General features: G+C 51.3%; 1 protein-coding gene across 1 annotated transcript in view; it reads right to left on the bottom strand.

Moving 5' to 3' along the window:
• Window positions 1-1,512: 1,512 nt before the first annotated feature.
• The window catches only part of LOC144799196 (uncharacterized), a 74,207-nt gene continuing 61,443 nt past the window's right edge, over window positions 1,513-14,276 (bottom strand). The window contains exon 2 of the mRNA XM_078670452.1: window positions 1,513-2,474. Coding sequence (XP_078526578.1) covers window positions 1,658-2,455 — 798 coding nt within the window. The 5' untranslated portion in view covers window positions 2,456-2,474 and the 3' untranslated portion in view covers window positions 1,513-1,657. The remainder of the gene's footprint in view (window positions 2,475-14,276) is intronic.

Genomic DNA, 14,276 nt, shown 5'->3' with positions numbered 1-14,276 from the left:
CGCACAACATCCTGTGATTCTATGCAAATCACTTAATCTCTCCGGGTGATAAATTGTTATATAAATATACTGCAATAGTAAAAGGAAAACTTTATATAAATTCAGTTCAACCAAGTTTCTTCACATAATAGGCCGCCTAACTACAGCACAGGGCCTTAATCTTAATACTGCAGCCAATGCAGATATCGACAAGCATACAAAGCAGAGTCCGATTAAATATCACCCTTAAATCTTGATAAACTGACACCAGTGCATCTCTCTATAAGGATGGCCTAAATAGCATGCATTATCATAATTCAGACAAGAATTAGAGCAACTTTCACCAGAACTGATCTTAAATTATGTGGGATCAATGAGGAGCAAATTATAGCACATTATAGAAGCTTTAGTAGAAAGAAGTATGTAGAGATTGCTGCATTAATCTGGGGTACGAGGCAAAAAACCCAAGCGTTTAAATCCTAAGCGTTTAACCTTTTCAGAGACTGCAGGCAGGGCTCCATGCTCTTCAAGCCACACTAGGGGACACCAAGGAATAATTTTTGCTGAAGGCAATCACCCAGAGTTTTGAAATATTCAATCTCAGAAAATGATGGTTTATCCATTACCCACACTGCCACTAAGCAGCTGCTGTGGTCATTCTTAATTTCAGTTGAAGACATATCAAAGAAAGTGCAAAATATTCTGCTTGCCATCTGTGTAACCATCTAACAATCCAACCACAGGTTGCATGTAAATATTTAAAATAATAGGTAACAATGCAGATTTATTTGGTACTCAGAAAGATTACAAAAGGATATTTGAAACACGTGAGGGTAATTGACCGTAAATTTTCTATGCTCAAGAGAGGATATAAACTAGCCCACAGCCACTCCTCTTAGCATCATCTCCACAATCCTCTTGCTGAAAAAAGCGTAATCCACGATATCAAGTGCGGCAGATAGATCAAACAAAATATGCAGGTGAGGAAACCATGGGCAAGGTTTAGTCCTAACTCGTTCAAGACTGAAACAAAGGTTAAGACGGTTAGGAGGACTGGGTTACCCAGCAAACATGGAGGTGAAAGGACAGGGTAGCTAAATTAGAGAGGGTAGAGCATAGAGATGAGGTTTCTGGGAACATTCACTGGGAAAATAAATGCATTTTCAAACATGAAGCAGATGCATGAGATTGTGGAACAAATTTGTGGCTCATGGTATAAGGACACCTATGTGCTGGGCTATCAGCAGTCCATTTGTACTTCGTGGACGTAGACCTATTAGATGTTGACTGTGTCTCCCAGGGCAGTATAAAAAACCAACAAGAAATGTATGAAATTTGCTGCATTCAAAATTTTGCTCCAGTACTTTCCTTACCTTTACCCTATATTTTATATATGAATACCTGTTGAACGGATCTGTGGACTTACGCTATGCAACAACAGTAGTAACATTTGCTGTTTAAATGAACTAAAACAAGATGTTAATCTTAAAATTCACCTGAGTAAAATATTTGCACAAAAAAAGTTTCCTCCAGAGAAAGTTTCCTGCAAAAATCTGTTTTTCTGAGAAAAGCTTTACACTAAAACTCTTTTCTGCAGGTACTGATTCCTACAAAATCAACTTCACCCCACATAGAGACAATCCTGAAAATTTAGCTGTTTACCAATCCCATATCACTTTTAACTCCGTAAAGTCCTGTACTTCAAATTATGTGCAGATTTCTGGGAACTACTGTCACTCTGCGGACTCTCCAAACTACCCGCGGTTGTTGACCGAGTGCCCATGGCCAGCTTCCTTTTTTCCAGCAGGGCTTGAGAATACTCAGAGGTGCGTGGCTCTCGCGGTACGCTTCGGTAGGTATTTTGGAAATTGATTGGGATAGAGGTAGTAGTCTGTACTGATCTACTGGAAAAGTGCTTAGTGGACTCTATAGATTTCCGCAGTTCCAAATTGATGCGTGCCATCTCATCCCGCTCTTGCTCAGTTTCCTCAAGGAGTTTGGAGAGTCTGGCATTCTCTGCTGTTAGATCTTGTGTTTTGACAGCAGTTGCCAGCAGCTGACCCTCAAGCTCTTTCTTCAACTTATTTACATGAGCCAAGCTAGGCACCACTTCCTTCAGCCTAAAGGTGAGATGACTATTCTCCTCTAGAAGCCTCAGGCACTGTTCTTCTTTATCGTGAAGTTCTCTGATGATATCTTTTGTCATTTTCCCTTTGAACCTTGGACTTATTTCCAAGCCAATTTCTACTCTCAGGCGCTTGATGGTTTTATGCAATATTTTGTTTTCATTCGTAGTTTCTTTTACTCTATGTTTAAGTTCGGCTATTTGTGTTTTTGTTGTTGACTCAAGACGTTTCAGTTTATCCCTGGAGGATTCTTCCCTGCGGAAAGCTTCATCTCTCTCCTTTTGGCATTTCTGAAGAAATTTGCTAACTTCTGAGGAGGACATGTGTTTTTTCTTTCTTTTTCCAACCATTCACCTTTTATTACAGATTCTGAAAAGGAAGAAAACAAGAAACTAATTAAAAACTTGAAGCAGGATACTCAGTCAAACGATTAACGCCAGAAAGAAATTTAAATTTGCATTGACTAATACAAACAAGATGTCCGCATAATTAGGGATTAACAATTCATATTGCCTATGCATTTTATATAAACATAACACTGAATTATCACACATTGCAATCATGATGTCTAAAGACCAAGAACATTATTCACAATATTTAAGTGGTTCTAAGATTGATGCCAGACCTGAGCAATCGATGTCTTTCAATACAGAAGCAAAGGATTAAAACCATGGTGTACTGCTGAATGACCTATAGCAGTGACTCATGAGCATATGCAACATTTGTTTTAAACAAGCATCGGCAAAGCCAATAGGTCTAGCATGTACACTCAGACATTCAAAAATGCTGTTTACATGTGCTGCATATGGAAACGCTGTTTATCACTTTAAAGTCTAACTTATTGGCTTTGCCAGTGCTGGGTACAAATATTTAAAAAAAGGATTAATATCTGTTTTTTTTGTTGTTTTTTTATTTTTGTTCACCAGGAAGTCACAGAGAAACACATTCGAACGCATTGAATGACACATAATTATGCATAAAAGGAAAAACGATAATTTTGGGGCATACAGCTGTTCAATCACAGCACATCAGCTTCACACATTGCATCATCCTATCTAGGCAACTTGCAGTCCCTCCCCTCCTCTGCAAAAATAAGACAGGAGACAGAAGTACAGCAGGGTGTCTCGTACTACCGTTTTTCAGCAGCTCCCGACTATCAAACCTTCACATCATATAGTACTTGGTGGAGTTTGAATTGAGGTCTATACACTCCCCCCACGCACTGTCAGCTATGCACCATCACTCAGGAACATAAGTGTTCATGTGCTTTCTTGTTGCGCTTCAAAATGGTCCACCAGCGGTTGCCAGAAGTCCTTTGGTCTGGAGGCCATGGGTAGACCCTCTTCATAAGTCCCCATAGTTTCTTTACAGTACAGCATATCAGATATCCATTGTTTGAATCTTGGCGCCCGTCTGCTCCCCCATTTAATGGCCACCCTTCTCTTTGCTAGTAGGAGTGCCACCGCCAATAATTTCCTTCTTCTGACTTGTTTGAGCCTGTGTGTGCCTAGCAGGCAGGTTAGTGGGGTATTTGGGACAGTGTCAGCTAGCATTTGTGAGAGGGCATCCATCACCTGCCTCCAGTAGGCTGCCAAGTCTGGGCAGGCCCAAGTTATGTGGATAAAATCCACACCCTGCATCTGGCACCTCTGACACCTGTCATCATCTCTTAGCCCAAATCTGTGCAACTTTACTGGAGTATAGTATGATTGGTGTAAAAACTTAAAATGTATTATGTGCAGATTGCAGTTCGATGTAAGCTAGTGAAGCTGGGCACAGCTGTAATCTCAGTCAGCCTCAGAGACAGGCATCCCTGTCTGGTCCGCCCATCTAGATAATGACCTATTTTCGTCCATAGTCTGTTCGTGTTGTGATGCGGTGTATAATTTTGTGACCAGCTTGGTGCGGGTGGGTGCCGTCAGTAGGGTCTGCAAGGCTTGAAGGGACGGCGGTTCGTGTGGGAACGTGGAATAGAGATCTTTGATGGCCGCCCTAAGCCTGTGGTATGCGAACAGTTTCAGTGGTGTCCTGTGCGCACTTAGTTCCGGCTCTTGTATGGATATGAACTTGTTGTGGGGAAACACCGCACTCATTGTCCGGAGGCCCATGGCATCCAGCTCCTCCATCATTTTCTTCTCGCAAGTAACCGACAATTTGGGATGATTCGCCAAGGGGAGCTCTGGTGCGTATAGAGGCAGTTTCCGTGCTCTGGACGCCAGCGTGTGCCACGCCTTGGATGTACACTTCACCGGGTGTATGGTGTCATTGGGGTAGTAGCTCACCGCGTCTGTGAGGTATTGTGTCAGTAGCCTGGGGCGAACACTGTCTGTCTCAACGGCAATATGTGGTATGTGACTATGCGGGTGCAGCCAGTAATGTGCGTGTTGCGCTTGGGCACAGTAGTAGTACAATTGCAAATCAGGGGCCGCAAAGCCCCCTTGGTGATATGGTTTTGTGAGCGTTTTCCACCCAATCCGCGGTTGTTTCCCCGCCCAGGTCAGACGTTGTAGCACAGTTCGTAGTCTCTCAAAGAAAGCTTTTGACAGCCACACTGGAATGTTCCAGAACAGATAAAGTAATCTGGGTAATATTACCATTTTTTGTAATGCAATCCTGTCGGCCAGGGACAGTGGGAGTTTAATCCATTTGTCCACCGATTCCTCTAACTTGGTCAATGCCACTCCGTAGTTACGCCGAATTACCTCATCGGGGTCACGGTGGACCCAAATGCCGAGGTATTTTACAGGGTCTGTTTCCCATTTTAGGGGGTATTCCAGTGTGGGTTGCTTGGTCGCCTCTGTCAGTGGAATCACCACTGATTTCCCCCAGTTTATGCTTAGTCCGGCGAACTGTTCATATTTTATGTACTCCCTTATCAAGGGGTTCAAATTTGCGTCTGGATCTCGTGTGTAGAAGACCATGTCGTCCGCATATAGTGATATGCTGACCGGTCTCAGCTCGAATTGAAGGGCAGAGGCAGGGTGGTTCTGCCTAATCTTGCATGCTAGAGGCTCGACCACAAGCGTGAACAATATGGGTGACAGAGGGCACCCCTGCCTAGTGCCACGGCCTATGGCGAATCCGCGGGAGGTGTTTCCGTTTATGCGTACTCTCGCGGTGGGGGCAGTGTATAGCATGGTTATCCATTTCACAAAATTGGGAGGGAACCCCATTCGGACAAGAACTGTCAGCAGAAAGTCCCATTCGACTGAGTCGAAGGCTTTGGCTGCGTCCAGGAGGGCCGCTGTGGCAGGTATTTCAGGGTCCAGTCTACGATACATCGTGAAGATTGTCCTGATGTTCTGCGTGGTAGACCTCGTGGGGATAAATCCCGCTTGGTCAGGGAGCACCAGTTGCTGGAGCAATAATTGTATTCTGGTAGCTAATACTTTGGCTAATATTTTAACGTCTACATTTATTAGGGAGAGGGGCCGATATGCGTCACATGTGGTTAGGTCCTTTCCGGGTTTTGGCAGTGCGATCAACAAAGCCTCTCTAAGAGTTTCCGGGAGGATCCCTTCCTCATAAGAAACATCGTACATTAGAGCTAGGTGCGGGAGCAGCAGGTCTCGGTATTCCTTGTAAAATTCTCCCGGTAGGCCGTCGAGCCCAGGGGCCTTATTGTTCGGAAGCGAGTTTATTGCGTCTTTAAACTCGTCCTCCATTATAGTATGACCTAGGAACTGTCTCTGTGCATCCGAGAGCCAGGCCAGCCCCACATCATCCAGGTAATTGTGAATCTCCTGAATCGTGTTCTTAGTCTTAGGTGTGTATAGCTGTAAGTAAAATTTACGGAAGCAATTCACGATACTAGGAGTGTCATATATCAGCTCATCGTCCTCATTCCTAATTTGTGTTATGTAGGTGTTAGTCTGTCTGGCTTTGATTTTCTGCGATAACGTTCTACCTGGTCTACCTCCCTCACCAAACGCCCGCGCTCGGTATTGTGCTGACATGTACTTTGCCTCCGTGTCTGCATATTCGTGGAATTCCGTGATCTTCTGCCTAATGGCAGCTTGTGTCACTGAGCTTGGAGAGGCGGCGTTCGCCGCCTCCAGAACCCTGATGTCACGTTCCAACATTTCCATTTGCTGCCGGATGTCTTTAAGTATGCCTGCTTGCTTCCCGATGCAGTGCCCTCTAATAGTGACCTTGAAAGCCTCCCAAAGTGTGCAGGCGCTATCCACTGACCCCACATTTGCACTAAAAAAGTCTATAATAGCTTGTTTCAGCTCCCCGTGGAATACTTGATCCTTCAACGCATTGTATGGGAGGCGCCACATATATTCCCGGGGGGTATGTGTTGGCAATGTAAGGTGCAACTTCACCGGGGAGTGGTCAGAGAGTGTTTTTGTAAAACGTGTTTTTATTCAAAGTTTTTCAGAAGGAAGGGAAAGGGAAGGGGGAAAGAAAAGGGAGAAAGAAAAAACATACAGGCGACAATTCCGCCACAAATCCCTCACAGGGGATGCTGTAATATGTACTGGGAAATAAAAGCATTAATTGTCTAAGAAGGGTGGCAGCCCAGCAACAAAATCCAGCAGAAAGTATATTGCCAGCTCGAGAGTTCGTAGGCCAAGGCCCAAATGTAGTCCGAGGGCAGTAGGAGAGGGGTGCAAAACAATACAGAAGCCCTGCATCCCCAGGAGCTAAACAGTGTCGCAACAATTAACAAGAACCCGTCCCCAACTGGTTCCCCCCCACCCCCCACCCTCCCCAGTGGTGACGACACAGACACTCTCGCACCGTACTAAGCTGCAGAGGCATGTAATCTGGTCATATTTGAAACAGGTGAAGTGCCCGGAGCATGGGTGGGCATACCGCAGATGGCAGCCCAGATGACAAGAAACGGACCAGTGGCCCCCATCGGAATAAAACGTTTTTAAAATTGCCCAGGAAGATGTCCGCCATTCTCTCCATACTCAGTAGCCCCCACAGACTCGCATGGCACAACGATATAGCCGGGGCATGTGGTTTCTTCCACGCCGCCGCCAACGTAAGCTTAGCTGCCCCTAAGCAAAGCCATTGAATGCGCTTGTCCGCCTTAGTCTGATGTTCCAATAACGGATCTCGAAGACCCAGCAGAACATGAGCCACAGAGTACGAGATCGGGTACCCCAATATCTCCTTGATGTGGGAGAGTATCTCCGTCCAGAAGGGGTGAATGATCGGGCAGTCCCACCAAATGTGGTGGAAGTCCCCCAATAGGCCACATCCTCTCCAGCATCTATCCGAAGAGGTAGGGAATATACGGTGGAGCTTGGCCGGATACAAATACCAGTCATGCATAGTTTTCAAGTGGGCTTTCCGAAGGTTCACTGAATGGTTGTGCGCCGCTATGTCCCTCCAGAGGTTCTTCCATTGAGCATCAGAGATGTCCCGATCCAAAAGGACCTCCCACCGTTCCATATATCGAGGGCATGGGGCGACCGTGGTGGCCAGAAGCAGCCCATATAGGAAGGAGACCGTCCCCCGCATCACAGATGTGCGGAGCAGAAAGGACTCGAAGGGGGAAGGTGGTCGTGTGGCGGCCTCGCCGACTGCCGCCGATGTCGCCCAATGTAGAAGCTGGGTATGGCGAAAGCGCTCAGTAACCGGAATTCCATAGTCGCGCATGCAATTGTGGAATGTGAGGGGAGCCCTCCCGTGAAACAAGTGCGTAAGTGCCCTGCAACCTCCCTCTCGCCACAACCGAAAGGGTCCCTCCTGCGAGGCCGGCGGGAAGGCCGGGATGAAGTGAATGGGGGTGAAGGGAGACGGAAACGTGGTCCAGCGGTCGTCGCCAGAGACCGTGTCCCACACCTTCAGAACTGTGCTAGTAGGGGTGCTAATGTAAGCATTCTTAGGTCGGTCCGCCTTGGGCTTCCAGATCAGATCCCAAATCGACCTCCCCGCCACGGACCTGTCCATATGCAGCCAGTGTTTCTCTGAGAGCTGCTGGGACCATTCCACTATCACCCGCAGCTGCGCAGCCTTATAGTATAGAAGCATATCCGGGAACCCAACTCCTCCCTCCTTCCGCGGTCGGCGCAGTGTCGTAAAGGGAATACGAGCCCGGCCACACAGCCAAACAAACTTCAGCATCAATGTCCGTAAGCGGCGAAAGAGGTCCATGTCAATAGGTATAGGGAGGGCCTGGAAAAGATAAAGAAATTTAGGCAGGAGGACCATTTTAAGAGCATGTATCCTGCCAAGCCATGAAAGGAACTTCGGCTTCCACCGATCCAGGTCGCTCCGTATCGTAGCCAACAAGGGGGGAAAGTTAGCCGCGAACAGGGATCCTATAGTAGGTGTCAGGTGTCAGGTGAACCCCCAGATATAGTAGGGAGGCAGGAGCCCACGGTAGAGCCGTCAGTAAGCGCACCCGGTCAACTTCCGCAGGAGACAGGGTTAGATTCAGGATGTGCGACTTGTTGAGGTTGACTCTGAATCCCGCCACCGCTTCAAACCGGGAGAGCTCCTCGTGAACATGCGGCAAGGATTGAGCCGGATCCCCTAAGGACAGAACATCGTCCGCAAAAAGGGATATTTTATGCTGTTCCCCCGTGAAGGGAAGGCCCTTGATTTGGTCCTTCTCCCGAATTGCCAGGGCCAAGGGTTCGATACTCAAGGCAAAGAGGAGAGGGGAAAGGGGGCACCCCTGTCTCGTACCCCTGGAGTGAGGAAAGCAAGCAGACCGATGGCTGTTAATCAGCACCCTCAAGGTAGGGCAATTATAATTCGCCCGAATCATCGTGAGGAACTGGCGCGAAAACCCAAAGGCGGATATAGTGCGAAATAGGAATCCCCAGTCGACCCGGTCGAACGCCTTTTCAGCATCCAGTCCCACTAGCACCGCCGGAATGCGGAATCTGGAAGCCTTCTCTATCAAATGCAACACCCTTCGTAAGTTGTCATGAGTTTGCCGACCCTTAATGAAACCGGACTGGTCCGTATGTATAATGGCCGGCATCAGATCTTGCAATCTGCGGGCGATGATAGAAGAATACAATTTAGCGTCCACATTCAGGAGAGCTATAGGGCGGTATGAGGCACACCTGGAGGGATCCTTCCCCTGTTTGGGGATCACGGTGATCATGGCCTCGGCCATAGTGCCAGAGGTCTCCCCAGTGGTCGCCATTTCGTTGAAGAGGGAGACCAAGCAGTCCACCAGTTCAGATGCAAACGATTGGTAGAAATACGCGGTATACCCATCCGGGCCGGGAGCCTTATTAGGCTTCAAGGCCTTGATAGCCTCGAGCACCTCCTCCCTGGTGAAGGGAGCCGTCAGCTGTTCGTTCCGATCATTAGAGACCTGCGGGAAGGGAAGGCCCGATAGAAATGCGTCCTGCGCACCCTGATCTAGGGAGTCACCCTTATAAAGCACCGCATAGAACCGGCCAAAGATGTCCGCCTTATCCCCATCCCGGTGATGCACTGAACCCCCCGAGTCCCGAATCCCCCCTATATATTCCTTCTCCCTTTTCTCTCGAAGTTGACGTGCCAGATGTCGGCCCACTTTGTTCCCCTGTGCGTACGACACTCGACGCAGTCTCAGGAGGGTAAACTCAGAGCGATTGTTGTAATGTGCTTTCAACTTCCCCCTGACAGCTGTCAGCGGGCGAAGCGTCGCGCAAGAAGGATTCAATTTGTGAGCCCGGTCCAGTCCTTCGAGTTCAGCCTTCAGCTTCTCCCGTTCCTCCCTCCGCAATCGATCAATGGCCGCATTCAGACCTATGCAGGTGCCCCTCAGGGAGGCCTTAAAGGCGTCCCAGGTGTTGAACACAGAAGTGTCCGATGTAGGGTTTAGCGTCAAGAACTCCCTGATGGCTTTCCTTAGCTCCTTACAGGAGGTATCATCTCGCACTAGCGCCGCCGGGAAGTACCACTTCCGATAGCCATCCCCCCTCACTGACCACTGCAGCAGAAGTACCAACAGGCTATGGTCCGAGACAGAGAGCGGAAAGATCCTGGAATCGCGGACATCCCCTCTGAGCGCCTGGCTTAAAAACACATAATCTATGCGGGAATAGGTGTGATGCACGTGGGAGAAGAATGTATAGTCCCGGGTCTGTGTGTGAACTGCGTACCAGCCATCTATTAACCCCAACTCCCCCATCTTGTCTTTCGTTGCGGTGGAGAAAACACCAGAGTCCGACCTCTGGGCTCGGGAGCTGTCTAGAGCTTGGTCCCACACCATATTGAAATCCCCCATGGCAAACAAATGGCCCTCCACAAAGCCTCCCATCTTATCCAGCAATCCCTGAAGAAAGCTATTCTGCTGGGCATTGGGCACATACACCACCACAAACGTACATAAGCGGCCATAAATCACCCCTTTGACCATCAACCACCGGCCATCTTTGTCACAGCACACTCCCATAGGCTGGAATTGGATGGACGCCCGGAATAGAAGAGCCACCCCCCCTGTGTTTAGTAGAAGCAGAGGACCTATAGATGAGGGGAAACTGTCTGTGTCGGAGCCGGAGTTCGTCCCTTCGCGCCAGATGGGTCTCCTGGAGGCCCACCACATCTAGATGATGGTCCAACAAGTATTTCCAGAGCTTTTGGCGTTTCTGCGGGGAGTTGAGGCCTTACACATTCCATGTGCCAATGCTAAGAGGCATGAGGAAACATCAGACCCCCCTGCTTCACAATAGCCAGAACCACAAATCTCCAAACTCCCCAGCTCCCGCACATCCAACTCTCTCCCACCCCAGGTAGCCCTCCCAGCTCACCCCGGGTCAGACCCCTCCCCAACCACCGTCCGTCCCCGCTCCCAGACCCCTGCATCCAACTCCGCCAATCACAGAGGAAGGAGTCCAATAGACAACCGCTCCTCGGAGCACAATATGGAGTGATAAACACCATCAAAGACCAGTTGTTCGAGACCTTCAAACGATCAGTACCTAGAGCACACATCCAGCCTTCGCCACCACTACCAAGCCCACCCAAACGCCCTCCCCAACCGAACCGCCCCCCGTTCCCCCCTACCCGTCCATGTCCCCCCCTCCACCCCAACACCCCAATGACCCAGGACCAAAGCAAACAGAGTCCTGAGTGAAACAAACTGTGAGGAAAACTTCCCAGGGGGCTGGGACGGGGACCCAACATCGGATCCCCCAAGGCCGAAGACCGGGGTGTCTTCTCAGAAAGTACATACATATCCCCGGTACCTGAGTGTGCGTGTCCCTCCGGCACCTGGGCCAGCTTTCCGATGATCAGGCCATCCCGGAGCTCTGCTGAGAGGACATCAGCATCGCAGAGGCCACAGAGGCCACCGCACTCCCTCGCTCCTGTAGGCTAGTCGTGCGATCAGGCCTCCTGCGATTTGCCTCCGAGCCCACTCTGTGCCAAGATGAGGAGCGACGTCTCCTCCGTGGTGAAGGACTGCGACGGCCAGACGCAGGGACCTCGTCCTCAATCCCCAGAAGCTCCTTCGCCTCTCGAAGGGACCGGATCTGCGCCAGTCTATTCTGCCATCGAAAGATTATGCGGAAGGGGTGGCCCCAGGAGTAGGAGATATTATGCTCTCGCAAATAGGCCGTGACCGGGCGGAACTCACGCCGTTTCTGGAGCGTCGTGGCTGCCAAGTCCTGATAGAGCTGAGGACGGTGGTCCCGGAACTGCAAGGAGGGGGTGTCCCGTGCCTTCCTAAGGATTCGCTCCTTGAGTTGAAAATCGTGCACACAGATAAGTATGTCAGGAGGAGGACCCCCATTTCGCCTGGGCAACCCCACTCTGTGGACTCTATCCATTCTGATTTCTTGCAAGTCCTCCTCGGCTAGGATTTGAAGAAAGAGCGCCTGCACGTATCCTCGGAGGTCTCCCGCTTCACCATCCCAAGGTACCGCCCGTATGCGGATGTTGTTCCGACGGGAACGATTCTCCAGGTCCTCCGCGTGAGCCTGCAGGTCAATGTTCTGTTCCATGAGACGGAGCACATCCTGTTGCAGTAGATGGACGTCATTGGCTATGCTGAGATCGTGGTCTTCCAGAGTGGCCACTCTCTCTCCGAGGCCGTCGACGTCCCTCCGCACCTCGCGAAGGTCCGAGGCAAGCTGGGTTCGGAGCTCGGAGATATCTTCCTTGATCGAGGCGAAGAGTTCCGTCATGAAGGCCTTGGTGGCCGGGGCCTCATCATCCGTTCTCCCAGGCGAAGCACTAGGGCCAGGGGAGGCCGGTGGTTGGGAGCTCTTGGAAGTCCCCTCCTTGCCGGGTTTCCCCTTGCGTTGCGAGGAGGCCATCGTTGACGCAGCACTCCGCCGGTGGAAGGACGAGAGAGCACCGCGCAGTGGAGCGGAGCCCGCCAGATCCCGCCGCTAGAGCCCGGCGGGAATGCCGCCCAACGGCCACCAGCTGCCCCCCGGCACCACAGAGGCCAAAACGATCCAGATGTCACAGGCCGAGAAGCCTCGTGGCCCCAACACATATATGGGGCACGCCCAAGTAGGTGAGCGCGTTGTGGCCCACTAGTCGCCGTCCCGCCTGAGGCCTGCAGCGCCGGCAAGGCCCCACTGGGCCAAGGGAGTCAATCGAGGCGCCCCCCGTCTGTCCCCACAGGGCCTGCAACTAGGTCTGGTCAAGTCCCCGAATCGCTGCCCTCCGGCAAAGACTTGCCTCCAGGATTCAGTGGGGTCCCAACCTCACAGATAGACAATCCGCCGGTGGGCCCCGACACCCCTCTCCGAACAGCCTCACGCCTCTTCTCCGGCCCCTCGACCGGCCCGGCAGCCCCCACGGGGGCAGGGAGGCCTCCGCGTGCGTTCGCGTCTCTGGGTGCACAGCTCCACACCTCCGGCGGGGTCCCAGCCTGGGGAGCGCGTTCGTCACGCCGGCCGAGGGTCCAGGACCAGGAACTGCTGCGGCCGCACTCGGCTCCGGAGCCCAGGTGGATCCGCCCAAGTAGAGCCAAAAGTCCGGGGATATACTTCCCCCACCAAAGGCCGGTCTCCTCGCACCACTATAGCCTCCAAGCCGGCTCCGGTAGAGTCCTCTGCGTCGCCTCAAGCCGCGCCGCTAGCGCGATCCGCCGTGGAAGGGACTTCCGGTCGCGGCTAGGCCTCAATCCCCGGCCTCGCGTAGCTCACGGGCCGGGAGGCTCCGCCGCTCCTGCCTCGGGGTCCCGCCTCAGCGCAAGCGGCAGTGGAGCTCATAGGTCCGGGTGCAGGCGGCGAGGCATCCCAATGTCCGGCAGCCAGGACGGCTCCCCGCAAGGCTCGCCGGGGATCACAGCTCCCACCATTCAGCAAGGGCGCCCCAAGGACGTCCAGCAGCGTCTGCCGGTCGTGGCGCTCCGCTGTCTCCGTGCCGGCTGCGATCGTCGCCAGCAGGCTGGTTCCGCTCCAAACACCGGGCACCACCCCCAGGGAGTCCGGGGCCGGTCAGTAGCCTTTCAAGAGTCCGGGAACCGGTGCTTGACAACGCTATGAAAGGCCCGGCGCCGGAGGGACAGCAAGGCACGTCTCACTCGGTCGCCATCTTGGCCACGCCCCCGTCAGAGAGTGTTTTAGGCAGATGCTCTATCTTCTGAACCCAAGTGCTCATCTCCCTTGTGATCAGCCAATAGTCCAGCCTGGACCATGTATTATGTGTCTGTGATGTACATGTGCCTTCTCTCGCCCCTGGGTGTCTCTCCCTCCAAATGTCCACTAGCTGCCATTCATCCATACCATCTTTGACTACCTTGGCTGAGTGTCTGTTTGTTCTGTGTTGACCAGTTGACCTATCTATGGCGGGATCTAAGCAGGTGTTAAAATCTCCCCCCAGCAAGATATGCGACGGCTGCAGGTCGCGTATTTTCGCATAGATATGGGCAAAAAACTGAGGGTCGTCCACATACAGTAAGGATGGTGAGGGTCACCCCTCCGAAGTTCCCTCGAATCCACCCGAAGCGACCTTGGTCATCTGTGGCAGAGTCAACAAGAATGAAAAGAATGCCCCGTTTAACCAGTATCAGGACCCCTCTCGCATATGTCGAATAAGACGACGCAACGGCAGCCTGTGCCCACCTATTTTCTATTTTCAGCTCTCTAGCAGGGTTTAGGTGTGTCTCTTGTAAGCAGGCCACATCAATTCCATGCCTATCAATATATGCCATCACTTTACGTATCTTACGTGGATCTTGGAGCCCCCGTACATTCCACGTCAGTAGGGACAAGGGCCTGGTTTGTGTCAAAACATTATGCATAG

The sequence above is a fragment of the Lissotriton helveticus genome, chromosome 1_2, assembly GCF_964261635.1.
Source record: "Lissotriton helveticus chromosome 1_2, aLisHel1.1, whole genome shotgun sequence".
NCBI classification, from domain to species: Eukaryota; Metazoa; Chordata; class Amphibia; order Caudata; family Salamandridae; genus Lissotriton; species Lissotriton helveticus.
Note: the sequence above shows the minus strand (reverse complement) of the source record. Positions and strands in the feature narration are given on the sequence as shown.